This window comes from Aulonocara sp. 'chitande type north' Nkhata Bay, linkage group LG13, assembly GCF_057382095.1.
Source record: "Aulonocara sp. 'chitande type north' Nkhata Bay isolate Kocher_YH1m ecotype deep benthic linkage group LG13, A_spYH_male_GT1.1, whole genome shotgun sequence".
NCBI classification, from domain to species: Eukaryota; Metazoa; Chordata; class Actinopteri; order Cichliformes; family Cichlidae; genus Aulonocara; species Aulonocara sp. 'chitande type north' Nkhata Bay.
The window spans coordinates 29,562,900-29,578,452 of NC_141356.1; the positions used below are offsets into that span (position 1 = coordinate 29,562,900).

At 39.5% G+C, this 15,553-nt stretch overlaps 2 protein-coding genes across 2 annotated transcripts; one reads left to right on the forward strand and one right to left on the reverse strand.

The window, feature by feature from the left end:
- Window positions 1-1,837: 1,837 nt before the first annotated feature.
- On the reverse strand, window positions 1,838-10,244 carry kcnk1b (potassium channel, subfamily K, member 1b). Its single transcript, XM_086259781.1, has 3 exons — window positions 9,597-10,244; window positions 6,650-7,045; window positions 1,838-4,609 (listed from the first exon to the last, which is right to left on the reverse strand). Exons 1-3 carry the CDS (start codon window positions 9,949-9,951, stop codon window positions 4,353-4,355), a joined length of 1,008 nt encoding a protein of 335 aa, XP_086115907.1. The 5' UTR covers window positions 9,952-10,244; the 3' UTR covers window positions 1,838-4,352.
- A 350-nt stretch (window positions 10,245-10,594) lies between these two features.
- On the forward strand, window positions 10,595-13,145 carry LOC147316352 (uncharacterized). Its single transcript, XM_086258129.1, has 2 exons — window positions 10,595-12,043; window positions 12,355-13,145. The coding sequence occupies exons 1-2, from the start codon at window positions 11,652-11,654 to the stop codon at window positions 12,392-12,394; spliced, it is 432 nt and encodes a 143-aa protein (XP_086114255.1). The 5' UTR covers window positions 10,595-11,651; the 3' UTR covers window positions 12,395-13,145.
- The last annotated feature ends 2,408 nt before the right edge of the window (window positions 13,146-15,553 follow it).

The following is a 15,553-nucleotide window of genomic DNA, read 5'->3' on the forward strand; positions in this document are numbered from 1 at the left end:
GCAGCTAGGAAAAAAAACAGCAACAACAGCAATATAATATGTAGGTAGGATCGATTGTGAGGCTGGAGGGCATCACAAAATCACGGACAAACCAAGATGCAAAACAAATATTTCAAGAGTTTTGCTGTTTGCTTTATATATTTCATTGTATCTGATATTGTCTGGTCCTAAAGCCTCTATATGTTATGCAAATTCAAATCCTTTGCATGATATTGTGGGACGATTTTGATTGCAATCTTGCATATTTCAACAGCTACTAATGTCCTTTCTCTCATAAAGTTTCCCAGGAGCCTAACTATTGTTTGTTTGCTGAAATGAGAAATAGTTTCAGATTAATCACTTCTTTCGGATCCTGCAGAGCCTCGTGTTCACCTCCAGCTTGAATGACTGGCAGAAACAAAGTGTGATGAACACCCATATCCATTTTTAAGGTCATAATGGTGCATTCAAGCATATATATATATATATATATATATATATATATATATTTAAAAAGCCTAGAAAAGACCCTGTGGTTATTTGTTCTGCTTTTACTTTCCAATTCCTCCTACACAAAACCAGCAGAGACTGACTGCAAATTTCCCCTTCATATAATCATGTGTTTCTACAAGAGAACACAGGTGTCGGGGCACATTTCCTATGAGCTAACACTTAATTTTCCTGTGTTCAAATTTTATAGCATTTTGCATGAAATGCCTCTCATGGTCCTGGGTCTTTGAACAAGTGTTTTTGAGTTTATTACAACTTTTGTTTATTTATATATTTTCTATTTGAGTTTGCTTGGTGGTTATATTTACAACTTTATTTATTTGCTTAGGGAATTTACTCGTAAGTTCTTACATCCTCTTTGCATAACAGTTTAATTGTTCCCGCAGTGCTTTTTGTTCCATCCACTTGTGTCACTTCCCCTATATTAAGTTCGCTTACATGTTTGTTTCCCTGTTTAGTTATCACTTCCATTCTCACTTCAGTCACTTGTGGCAGTTTTTTATTTCTAGGATCTTACGTTTAGTTTTACCTTCTCCCCTGTGTCGTTGTCTTTGATTACTATCACCTACATCTCGTTACCCAGCTGTGTTCACTTACCCCCTTAATTGCTGTCTTGTGTAAAGGGAGGTCAGTGTCCCCTTTAGTCTTTGTCACATCGTGTTCTCCCAGCTATCCAATCGCCTCTGCTTATCCATTTCAGGGTTGCGGGTAGGTGGCTGTAACCTATCCTGGCCGCCGTAGGCTGAGAGTTGCCAGCCTGTTTTGGGGCTAACACAAAGAGACAACCACTGATACTTGCATTCACACCAACATCCAATGTAGAATCACCACTTAAGCTAATCCCAATAACTGCAGCGGCATCCCGAGAGAACTCACACTGACATGGGGAGACAATAAACTAGAAAGGCTCCAGCCAGATGGTGTATTTGAACCAAGGACCTTCTTGCTGTGAGAAAACAGTACTAACCACTGTTCTCAACCAGCTGCTTTGTACTTTAGATTCAGTTAGCTTGCCCAACTTTGTGTTGGATTTTGTTATTAACTTTGTTGGCTTTGGAAATTGCAATTGCAAAAATAAAGGTTAGTGTTTTGTTACATTTTTTTTTTGCACTTTTTAAAAACACAACTTTAAAGTGTTGTGTTGCATTTTTGTTGTGTTTAATTGTGCTTAGTGCCAACATGGACAGTTTCCAATTTCGTTGTACTATTGTACTAAGTATGACTGTGAAATGACAGCAAAGAGTTATCTTATCTTATGTTATCTTATCTCACTTGTGTCATCCTAATAGCCAGCATTTTGGGTCTGTGCTTTGCAATTCATGACACAAAACAAAACAAAGAAATCCAATTAATTAATAACAAACACTTTATTTAAGACACACTTTTACAGTTTATTTGTTTCTTATTCCTATGCTGAAATGAAGTTCATGTAAAACCTTGATACACAATGGTATTCATGACAATCGTAGTCTTGCAACACTAAAGTACTTAACAAGAAATGTAAATCTATAGCATCCACCACTGAAGAGATATGTACAAAAAACTCATGAATACAAATACTCCAAACATGCCATTTCTCAGCATGAATAAATAACGTCAGTGTACTTCCATTTGTAATCCTTCATACGATGTTTATTCCCGAATCAAAGCTAGAACTACCTCACCTGATAGCCTTTGCCTTTGATATAACATGTAGGATCAAAGCCTTAGCATCAATTAGCTTAATCTGTCTACAAAGCAATTAAACATCTTACAGTAAAAATAAGGCGAGTAACCCCCAAGTTTCAAGTTCTCCTTCTTCTCCTGAAGAAATCTGAACAAGATCAGTGTTTCACAGTTCACATGAAGGACCAGACTGGCATAAAAATAGAAAGAGAGAAAACCACTGATCTACAGAACACACTGTTGCAGATCAGTGAACCAACTCGTAATCTTTCAGGTCATGACACCTGTATGCACTGTTCCAAACAAATGAAACTGAATTTAAAGTCAGCAGAGGAGTCAGTTTTTCTGCACTCTCACAGGGCTTTAAATGTCATGTAGCAAAAAAAAAAGGCATTAAAAAACATTACATTCAAAACCTGATGAAAAGCTGTAACCTGATGCGAAAGACGAGGTCAGAACTTTATCTCCATAAAACAGATTGTACCGGTGTCACCGTTCAGAGAAACGGGAGGTGCTGTGATTGAAAACGAGGTTTTTCATTACAGCAGCATGCGTCACTGTTTGAGCGGTCGTCTGTTTGCACCAAACAGATTAGAGGACGGATGATGACCATGAAACTACTGTATCTGACATAACACTTTCCCTCAGTCCTAAAACTCGCTCATTTAAAGTCACTTAATTCGATTTAAATCTGAGACAATGGATAAAAACTGGGATTTAGCTGCGCTCCTACTCTGGAGTTCATAATTTCCTCTTTTCCTATTGCACCGTGTATAGAAATGAATTGCTTGAATTAATTACCGAGAATATTTTGTAAACCTTCCCCACTTAATATTCAAAAACGTACACTTCTTTATTCAAACTTTGTACATACGCTAAAAAATGTGCTGTTCAACACTGTTCTTTTCTAGCTTAGAGCAACTCTCAAGTTTTACGAAGTATCCATGAACAAAAAAAAAGTCTTTCCAATAAAATTTTTTTTAAAAATCTAAGGTTTTCAGGAATTCTTGTACTCGGGTCCTTGTGCAAACTGAGCTCTCTTTGTTGAAGGTAAAATGCCACGGGTCAGCCCTCTGCAGTTCTCTGTTCGAACCGGGCTAACGTCACATCCCTTTTCAGACACTTTAGCACATGTTAAGCCATTCAGATGAATCAATAAATTATAGTGCTTGACACAGTAACAACTCCCAAACAGAGCTGCAGCATGAGAAAATCCACAAATGTTTTTCCCGATGTAATATGACAATGTGGAGTGCGACCGGAATATTTAACACCTCTATGAAGATGACCCAAGCAGACTTAAAAAGAGAAACAACATGCTTGTAAAGTGTTTCTAATTGGAAGTCCGCTGTGGGGGAAAAAAAGCCTGTTTTTTTAAAAAGCTTTCTCAAAACGATCATGTTCTCAGGATGTATTCTGATGTCAACCTCATAAATCCATCGTGAAAAACATAATATGCAACGAAAACAGGAACCTGAAACTCAGCAGGAGCCAATTCAACAGCGAGGAGCGCCACAAACTGTGCCGAGCAATAATCTAATTTGACTTTTAAAAAAACCAACTTTTAAATAAAAATCTGATGACACGTTTCAAGTAAACAGCTTAAAATAATTAGTTTCCTTTTAGATGTATCAACATCACTTTGAAGCATCTTCACGGCGTGGAATAATTGGAGGTGTCACATTTACATTTTCAAACATTAACCTGATTATGTACATTCCACATATCTGTCAAGCATCTCTATTTACAAGATGCACACATGTTTATGTACTATTTTAAGACAGACAACAGAGATTTGTCCTGCATTTTAGCTAAATTCAAAAAAGCCTAACTTTGAAAGTATTCCTAAATATGCAATAAATAATGCAGCTTTCAATGGTGCCGAGCGTCTGTAGGACAGAAATACAGCAGAAGGTTTTTTTCTCTTTTATCACTGCCTCTGTATTTATAGCCACTGTTACAATATTCATTTTCTGCCTTATTAATATACATAATTTTAATCTCTGCTGCGTAACACTATTGTCAGTATTGTGGTTCACTAAAGGAAAACGTTTGCTTGATCTGAGATCTGCTTGATCTCTCTTTTTTTCTTTTACGACTAAAATTTGCAGGGCTGAGTGTTAAACAAAGCCTACAGCTAAGATCTACTCATTCTCTCTGCCTCACTTCTACATTTTTAATCCCTTAATAAGTGAATTTTACTGGATCATAGGATCGTCGTTGGGAGAGGCCAGAGTCGGGACGCTAACAAACATCTGGGATTTGTCCTGGCTCTGGGTTGTGCCGCTGTTGGACACCGTAGTGAAGGAGAGTTGATCGTGTTCCAAAATGGCGAGGCGGTCGACCGGCTTCTCCTTCTTCAGGTAGAACATTTTCCTGAGCTGCTTCAGTTGTTGCAGCTCACAGAAGGTCTCCAGCACCACTAGCATGACTATGAGGCCCAAGATCAGGTAGACTGATGAGACAAAAAAAATAAGGATTAGGAGGCATATGAGTAATGATCTGCAGTGCTTAGTGTAATTAACACCATATTAAAAGCATTTTCTTTAATCCTGATGTGAAATCACTTCCCCTGGATTTAAATAGAGGTTTAAAGCCTGACTTAATCTCATACCTGCAGCATATTTATCATTTATAATGCAGCATATTTTTTCAGCATGGTAGCTGCAGATGATGTTTTGCTACTTGATACAAACCCAGTGGATTTACTCATAAACACTGTTGTTTTATGGATCAACACAAGAGGGCAGTGCAAACCATCCATGTTAACAAAAACATGGAGCATGCTTTAGAATGAAACAAAGAGAAAATGGAAAGGATAGTGTAACACTGATAGTTGGTGGTTTTTTCCATATCAAAACAGAGCCTGGCATTTGTAGGAAATGCTATTCTTTACTGTTTTTATCAGTTTAAATGCACACATACAGAATGCACTGAATAGTGCAAATCCCGAGTGCAACTCACAGAAGGAGTGGCTGCTTAACCCCAAAGGCAAGACTGAAGAGATTTTAGCAAATGAGGTAGTTTGTTCAGTATATACTAAACAAAACGCCTGCTGTTTTTTAGTTGTTCCACTTACATCACAATGGTAACACAGTTATGGTCATATCACTTCCGATGCATGTAATTCTTCACAGAGGAAGTTGTACGAATGTGTCTGGAGCCATTCATGCAAACAGACACGTTCTGTTCCTGCCTCGTCTCCTCCTACAGACTGGCACATTGTGCCTACAAATTGACGTCTATTTCTCTCTCTCTCTGGCTCTCTGACCACACACCCACATCACAAATGCTGGAGACAGTCGAGTGGAATAACATTTGACATTCGTGTGCACGCACTCCCTGATGAGACTCTATGGGTTTAAACTGAGTTTCACTTTTTTGCACTCTTAACTTTAACGGTGCTGCTAAGAATATGCTGCACAAGACAACCAGAAAATGCAGGCAAGACCTTCCTGCTGTCTCCAGTAGGTTATCGTCCAGATTTAAAACTGCTCTAACCTTGTTTATTAGAATAACTAATATGGCTTTAAACACATAAAAAACATGCATATAACTGGCAATTTTAACTGAAGGTTTTAAGAAATTGGATGTGCAGACTCAAGTAGAAGGCAGTGATTACTTCTACTTTACTGTAGAAAAAGCTATATCCTAGACACCACGTGTATATGGCCCTTCTTTGATGATGACATAAAACCTACCTGCCTGTAATTCTGATGCATCCACTCACAACACGGCGCATGGTGTAATTTTCACAAACAGGTCAAAGATAGACCCAGCTAACTGTGTCACAAAGAGGCAGATCAAAGTTGGCCATATTAAAACCCGCTAAAAGTGATTTTTCTCACATCGGAAAAATAACAGCATTCGTTCTGACACATTTGCAATTTAAATGAAGTGAAGCCTGTGAGCTAATTTGGGCAGGCAACTGGCTCACCCACACATAACACTGCTCTGCTTTCATCGTACCAAACACGCCCTCCTGATCTGCTGGTCTATTTAAACAGCATAAGTTCCTGTCTCACCCTCTGACGTGTTAGTCCTGTTGCTGCCCTGCATTATCTGCTGTTTTATCCCTTACACCACCCTCAATTTAATCCATCCGTGATAATGAGCTCAAACTCTGGCCGTATTCTACAGCTGTTATTTCCAAATGAGAGTTGAACAAATAAAGACAATCTCTTTAGCATATGTTACACATTCTGACACTATGTGTGACTTGTTGAGGCTCTTTCCTCACTTTATAGCTTAATTAGGAAGCGAGTGCTGTTTTTAAGTGCAAACAAAGCAGGTCCTAGTTTATGAAGGATGTTGTAATTTTGAGAATCAGAGGCACTAAGAACGATACCGTAATCCAAAAATGTATTTTCTTAATAGTGATTAGACCAAAATAATAGATCTACAGAATAATTTAGTTATATAATATCACTAAAAAACCTCTGATAAGAATCAAAGTGGACAGTTAGCTACTAACACTCTCAAAAGCGACACTCACCAGTGATGCCCACTTTGTAGAGCTCCCTGAACTTCTGATTGGCAGCCTCTCCGGGCACGTAGTCTCCGAGGCCAATGGTGCTGAGCGAAATGAAGCAGAAGTAGAAGGACTCCAGGAAGTTCCAGTTTTCTTCCAGCGCCGAGAAGATGGCAGCAGGGATAAGGAAGAAGCAAGAGACGGCCAACATGGCGAGCACAGTGGCATGAACAATGGCCACCAGTGGCTTGGACAGGCCCCAGTGTGTGTGGATGTACGTGATCGGCCTCCGTGTGCTAAATACCATGATCCGTTGCACCACAGCAGTGAGGAATAGAAGGGTGAAGGGGATGCCGATCATGGAGTAAATAATGCAGAAGGCCTTCCCGCCGTCTGAGAGTGGTGCTGTGTGCCCATATCCTGCAGAGGAAAAACATTAAGACCATCAAAAGCTGCAGAATAATGTAGGATTGCAACGCTTCTGTAATCACTGCTATAAATCATAGTCTGTTGTTCTTTCTCCTGCCACGTCAGGTGTGACTGCAGGAAAGAACCACGCAAATATTTACCATGAAAGGCGATCTGTAAATGCACTGTAAGATTGTAGCTTGTTTGCATTTCATGGGACGAGAGCTCAATTTAACTAACAGCAACATCCTGCATCACAGTTACTGAGTAAAACAAACATTTGGAGGATATAAAAGTTACGACTTCTTTTTTTAGTATTTTGTGGCACGCAACAAGTTTCCTTTATTTTTTTTAATGCAGTTTGTCTTGGACTTCAATCTAAATTTAAGATAACTGAACTTTTTTTTTTTTAAATTTCATTTAAAAAAGTATATATATGAGCTAATTTTGACTTTTACAGCAGCAACAGATCTCAAAAGTCTGAAAAGTGAGTAGTATTTTATTCCAACTAATTACATTATTTGGCAACAGGTAGGTAACATGCTTGGGTATAAAAAGAGCATCTTATAGCGGCACAGTTTCTCAGAAGTAAAGATGCAAGAAACTGCATCTGTAATCTGTGGAACAATCTCAGAATAATGTTCCTAAACGTAAGACTGTGACGACTGTAAACATCTCATTATCTACACAGTACATAGTGTCATCAAAAGAGTCTGAAGAAGTCTCTGTGTGCAAGAGACAAGGCTACAAATCAGTAGCAGACTTCTATAATCTTCAAGCACTCAGGTGAAACGGCAATAAAAACAGGAATGATTTTGTTGTCACAATCACTGAATCTGCTCAGGAACACTTCCAGAAATCATTGTCTGCGAGCACAGTTTTCAGGTTAAAGTAGGTCCTGTCTGAGCCAAATCTCATTTTGTAAGTTTGTAACAAACGTAACAAAAAAATGTTATGTTTAAAAACAAAAACAAAAGAAAAAACATGGATACTGGATCCTCTGGATTACAGAGGAGAGGGACCATCTGGCTTGCGATCAGTTCAAAAACCTGCATCTCTGATGGTATGGGGGTGCGAACCCGTGACTATGGAACTGACATTGTGCACATCTGGGAAAGCACCACAAATGCCAAAAAAGTATGTCTCTGCAGCTGGTCTCCTCCAGATGTTTAGACTTATATTAAAAGAAGAGGGGAGGCTAAACAGTGGAAAACATGGAACCTTTGCGACTTTTTGCAGACATGTTGCTGCAACCAAATTCAAAATGAGCAAACATTTTTCCTAAAATGATGCATTTTTAAACATTTTATTTTTTCTGTGTTTTATTGTGAATTGAGATTTGCAAATTCCAGTTCCAGCATTTATATTTTAATTGCACTTTATATTAGTATGCATACAGTCATTCCTACACCTTCTCTGCAGCCATGTTTCTGTCTGCTTAAGCTTTATCAGTATCTGTGGTCTAGTTTAAGTCATGCTGAACAACTTTGTGCTCACTTTTCTAAACTTGCATTGGTGTGAAAACATACCAGACCTAAAAAAGAGGCTGAAAACACAGGACTACCGCCTCACAACATGCAAGTGATAAAACTGTTTCCTTGTGACAAAAATCCCAAATAGTTCACCTCCACTTGTTAGTTAGCAGCTACAGTGTAACTACATCACTTCAGAATAAGACCTGCCCTAGGTAATACCATAATTGTCACTGCACATCTATTGAGTAATGTGTTTTTGTAAGGTAACAAAGGCAACAGAAAATATCCAACAATAACAGGGAGTGTCTGAGACTGAATGGTAAAATGACACGCAGGCAAAAACGCAGACCTCAGTCAGGTCCTGTTTACAGTCATCAGTTCTGTTGAGACTTAAAACAAGATAATGCGATCATTTTTTCCCATTTAGGAAGCAACTGGGGCACAGGGTCCCTTTACTACCGTGTATGTTGTAACCTCACTGCTGCCAATCTGTCAGGCTAAAGTTCTTCCTGTGCGCTGACTGATCAGCAAGGCAGGCGTGCCCTTTGTGAAGTTATCCGGGAAAAGAAATACATAACTTCTAACTTAACAAAGCTATTTCTTACACCTTGGAAAAAGTGACAGAAAACCACGTGTGTGATGCACTTGCCTAAAGCAGAATATGTGTGGCTGTCTGGGAGGGTTAAGGCCTGCTTCTCCAGCTATAGCTGTTAGAAGAAGATATTTAAATTTCTATCGCTAGCTGTAAATATATATATATATATTAATAATAATAATGGATTGGATTTATATGGTGTGTGTGTGTGTGTGTGTGTGTGTGTGTGTGTGTGTGTGTGTGTGTGTGTGTGTGTGTGTGTGTGTGTGTGTGTGTGTTGCAGCAAGGGTTGCTCTTTTAGAGTGGGTTAATGTGTGTAAACGGGGTTTCCGGTGTCAACATAAACGCAAAACACAAAGATTATATATTTCAAAATATAAAGTCCCGTTTGTACTAAGACCCGTTTGTGTGGCCTTGTCAGGCGCCTTTTCCTTTTCTGCGCTATTCTGCGCCATGCTCGGCTGCAGCATCACCCGGCCTGCCCAGGACCTACCTGTGGTGGACAGCACCGTGCTGGCGAAAAACAGCGCTGAGGTGAAGTCCCAGTTCCAGTTGGCCGATGCGTTATTCAGGATGGATACCCCGTAATTGCTCGCCTCCAGCGCCTTCCTAAGAAACTGCTCCAGCCGCTCCTCGGAGAGGCAGTCATTTTCCTGGAGGAACTGCTTCTTAATGGTCCTCAGATCCTGCCGCAGGAGGTCTTCGTAGGGCAGCTCGACCGATGAGAAAACAACTGCGCCGAATATGAGATAGAGGAGGTAGCCCACCACCAGGGAGACGAAATACCACGTCGATTTGTGAGTCTGTATCAAACGCACACAGGAATTGCTGGCTAAAGACTGGAGCATTTTTAAGAGGTGTATCACACCGGTGTGATACTAAGCTACGTTTGTCTACGGTGTTAATTTGACCGTCTAACGTCCTAAATTGACAGCATATATCCTACACGCAGGGATGTAATAGAGACAAAGAGCAAAACGAGGAACCGCTTTCCCCTGACTGAAACCTGCCACTTGGTGCTTTCAAGTGCAGTCGGTAATCTCGACGTAATATCTTTACAAAAAGAGTGTTTATACTACAAACGCGTATCGAGTTGGTACGCTGTCGTCACTGGAGATCCTTTGGATAGATAAACCCCCCCCAAAAGGCACATTTCTAAGAGGCTGACTCCTAATCTAAGCGTTTAGCTTTTACTCAGTGGGGGAAAATCCGAGCTTCAAGCGCTTCTGAAGGCATCAAATGATGTGGCGACGACAAAGGGCGTGTGACGCAAGAACTTCCCCTTTCTCCCCCCGCAGGTAGCCGAGCCTGTCTTTCGATTTCTAGTCAAAACAATCGAGAGACGTCAGAAAAGACAACAGATGGCTGTCATGTTGGGTAGATGAAGAAACGCCCCAGTGTACCCACAGGGGGGCCTGGGGTTAACTGAGGCGTGGAGACTCAGGTCCCAAATGGCTAAATTATTATTGGCCCAGTTCTGTGACAGCCAACACTTACTTCTGTCCTACATACAGAATGACAGAATGACGGCCCATTGCTGGTCCACTCCTGGCTGCCAGATCTCAATCACATGAACTGAGGTTTGTGGTGACACAATACCTAAAATATCAAAGTTAAAGCTAATGCAGGTAGAATGGGTGTTACATCATTGTTATTAAAAATGAAACAAGAATATTTTGGAAGACATAACAACTAAATATGTCAGATAGAAGTGATATATCCAATATGTTCCATTGTAAATATATATATATATCACCATCAGACAACATACAGTCGAAATACGCAAGGGCGACTACATCACAGTTGTACTTACTGAAGAGTGTTCTTTGCATTGATGACACAGAAAGGAAAAATACTGAGTCAAAGGTGTGGTATGGTTTACAACGATGCATCAACAGTCATTATGCATGGATTACCCTGTCAAACTTCTGCTTTTGTTTCTTTAAAGTTACCTGCCCTTCGAAAATATGTTTTGCGTTACTCGAAGTGTTTTCCTGTCACACAGCATTTTTTTTTTAAGTTTTTCAAGTGTTTAAAAGTTTTTGCGGGATTGCTTGTACAATACACCGAATAAAATCAGATTATATAAAACTCTTCACTTTGTTTCCAACGCCTGAGCAATGAGTAGCTAAATCTTTAATTGCTTCTCTTTTTCCACAGAACAGGGGAGATCCTGGTCACGTAACTGAGACCGATGGGAGAGGAATGACAATAAATTATTTATTAAAAGACTATGCAATTAACCTAGGTTAACACAAATTCAAATAAGAGCGCCACCTATCCAAATAAGACCGGTAGAGCACCCAGATTCCATTTAATTTAACGTTTTCCATTGTAACAATGGAAAAAAATTACTAAATTTACATGTACTTAAATTGCATGAAATCATTATTTTGGGCATAAATAGTTAGTTTTGAGTGTATAAATACTGAGAACTGTGCACCCAGTTAAAAATTGGCATTTCTGATAGTCACTCAATGTTATTCCTGCATGAGGGCTCAGATTTTGCATCATACACACTTTGTAACAAGTGCAGGAATTACATTATATGATAGTGGACACGAGGAAGAAGAGGAGGCCTCATCAGCCACTGTTAATCCAGGGCCTTGAAGTGGAGAGGGTGATCAGCTTTAGGTACCTGGGTGTCTACATCTCTGAGGACCTCACCTGGTCACTGAACACCACACAGCTGATCAAGAAGGCTCAGCAGCGGCTGTATTTCCTAGGGAGGCTGAGGAAATTTGGTATGTCGGCCAAGATCCTCAGCAGGTTCTACAGCTGCATTGTGGAGAGCACCCTGACCAGCTGCATCACTGCATGGTACGGCAGCACTACTGCTATGAACCGCAAACACCTGCAGAGAGTGATAACAACTGCGGAGAAGATCATCAAGACTCCACTGCCCTCTCTGCAGAGCATCTACCATCGCAGAGTCCAGAGGTGAGCTGCCTCCATCCTCAAAGACCCCACACACCCCCAACACGGACTGTTCACACTTCTGCCCTCGGGGCGGAGGTTCAGAAGTGTGAAATCCACAACATCCAGACTCACTAACTCCTTCTTCCCCACTGCCATCAGACTCTTGAACAGCTGACCTTTTTTTGAACAGTAATAATAAAAATCTTTTGCACATCAAGTCATCCTGCAAATTAAGCCAGCATATTAAGCTAAAGCTCTTTTGCACACATCTCTGTTTCACATCTCCATATTTTGTCTGCTTTTCTGTCTTCATTCTGCAACATCGGCTGCAGACTACAGCTACAGGTACCTTGGTGTTCATCTGAACAATAGACTGGACTGGACTCATAACTCAGACGCCCTCTACAGGAAAGGGCAGAGCAGGCTGTACCTGCTGCGGAGACTCAGGTCGTTTGGAGTGGAGGGCCCACTCCTGAAGAAATTCTATGACTCTGTTGTGGCTTCTGCTATCTTTTATGGCGTGGTCTGCTGGGGCGGCAGCATCTCTGCTGGGGACAGGAAGAGACTGAACAGGGTGATCCGAAGGGCCAGCTCTGTTCTAGGATGCCCTCTGGACCCAGTGGAGGTGGTGAGTGACAGGAGAACGGCGGCTAAGCTGTCATCCCTGTTGGACAACATCTCCCACCCCATGCAGCAGACTGTGACAGCACTGAGCAGCTCCTTCAGTGGGAGACTGCGGCACCCACGGTGTGGGACGGAGAGATTTCGCAGGTCTTTCCTCCCCACTGCTGTCAGACTCCACAACAAAGACTTTAACTGAACAAACACACACATCCATACATATGCAATAATACTAAGTGCAATAATCCTTTCTGTCATCGTTGTATTTTTACTCAGTTGTATATAGTATTTGTATTTGTATTCTATTTTTATCTTATTGTATATTTATTTTATTTTATTCTACTGTATATAGTATTTTATTTTATTCTATTCTGTACAGCTGTGTACTGTATTTATTCTTATTGTATTCTAATTTTTGCCTCATAACTTTTGCACTGTCCACTTCCTGCTGTGACAAAACAAATTTCCCACGTGTGGGACTAATAAAGGTTATCTTATCTTATCTTTATTTATTTGTACTATTTGTATTTATATGTTCTATTTCTATTGTATATGTTAATCGGCATCTGTGGATGGACAGCAAAGAAAGAATTTCATTGCACAGAGAAATGCCTTTTTGCTTGTGACACATGACAATAAACACTTTGAATCTTGAATACAGTTGCATACATCCAATCTCCTAATAAAGCATTAATTTAAAAGATGAATTTATATCTTGAGGCTCCATGTTGTGTTTGCAAAATAAAAATATTTAACTACAATCTGAAATACAGCAGGGTGTTGATGCCTTGAGTTAGCAATATGTAGATAACATAATTATATCAGCTAGAAAGTAAACCGAGTGACAACCTTTGTACTCAGTTTGAGCACTCAAACCACTTTCTATTTGCAAGTCTCATTCACACAATCCTTTTCCTTTACATCTAAGCACTTTTTCTTACATTCACACACAAACTCACTCTTTGATGGATGCAGTGGGGGTAACTTGGGGTTCAGTATCTTACCTGAGGATATATGGACTAGAGATCAAACCATCAGTCTGATTGGTAGACAACCTGCTCTACTACCTGAGCCACAGGCGCCTGATGAAGGATATTGAAGATGCTGCTGGGTTTGATATGAAACAGTAATAACTCTATTAGATGACATACCAGGTAATACTGGAACAGCAGAGCGAACAGTGGGCTACCAAGGTACACGGCTGCAAAAACTGAACGCAGAGAGCACAAATCTATTGTCACTGAGAGGCGAGGCATACCAGCAAGAGACCTGCAGGTGGCAGGCAAGAGTCAACAATTAGAAGGGCTTTCTTCAGTTCTATACAACCAAAACTGTTGCTGTCATTAGATTAAAACTGAGAAAGTAAAAATAATGACAGATCATTAGATCTTCTGCAAAATTAGCATTTTTTTTTAAATTTTTGTCTAACATATGGATCTCATTACATGAAATGTTTTCTTTAACCATATCAGCACCAACAGCTTCTGGGTGTTTTTGTTTGTTTGGGTGGGGTTTTTTTGTTCCTGTTACACTTTTGCTCACAGAAGGTTTTTGTTTTTTTTGGTTTGTTTGTTTTTTTCTTACACCCCTAGAGACAGTTTACTTTACAAAAACTTCCTTAATCTTAACCTAACCTATTTTTACATGCAACATTTACTGGGAGTTTTTGTCACAAAATTAAAGATACTTAGTGTACATGAATGTACCGTTTTTTAGATGTTACCTTTATTTCTTCAAAAAAAACAAGACGATTGATATGTGTAATCCTAATCATTTCAGGTACACACAGTCTCTTGTTCAACCTACTCCTTTACAGTATAATTGCTAACTGGGAGAATATGATGGGATTGTCCTGGATCACATTTTCTGCTAAAATTCTGCAGTTGCCGGTAATTATTTTAATTTAATTTAATTCCAGGATATTCTGTCTTATTTTAAAGGTAAAGAAAAAAAAAACCATTGTGGATAAAAGCTTAAGGAAACTGTCCTCATAAATATTGTGTTTACAGTTCAGTTGCTCAGGTCAGATGATTTATTTTCCTGCATCAGCAAATCCGTGACACCATGAGTAAGGCCAGTTCCTAATTTCACAAGGAACAGATGATCTCATGTTCTCATGCAAGTCAAAAGTAATAAGTTGCAAAAAAAAGCAGGATATCACTTTAAGTAATATAAAAAAGTTAGATATATTAAACACTCAGTACAAAGACCAGAGAAAAAAGTAGAACTGAGCTGACTTTACTTTCATTTATTTTTTTTTTACATATAAAGAAAACTTTTATACAAAGACTATAGATTAAGATCTACATAATAATCCTATGCAAAAATAAACACTACATTTTATTTAAGTTGGTCAGCAAGGAAGTTTTCTATCAATGTGAATAAGAACATAACGATGTGCTCAGTGGATTCTAATTTTGACAACTCCAGGTTTCTAACTCGTGTTTTAATGTATTCTGACAGCAGACGTTTTTGTGTGTCAGCAGTTCACACTGAAGTGATTTCCTACTAAACTTCCAGCTAATAAAGCTGTGGTAACAATCCGGGATAAGCCTTATAACTTTATCATATGCTCTTGTACTCTCACAGATGGACAAGTACTGATGCAGACGGAGTTTGGGTTTGAGATTGGTTGGAATGATTTTTCTTAATTACATTATCTATAGCCATGCATGTTCTCTTGATGAGGCAAGAGATTCATCTTCTTATCTCAAGAAAACACAGATAAGAAGGTGATTAATCAAAGGAAAACAACTTTTGTTTTCATTACACAACATGATTATGGAGACCTTGGTAGCCACGAAGATGGCCTAGTCCCCTTATCTGGTTACAGATGAAGTTAATAATCACTGAAGAAGGAGACTAACACTTCATTCATGAAACTGTGCCCATTTTCTTCTTTAATGAGGA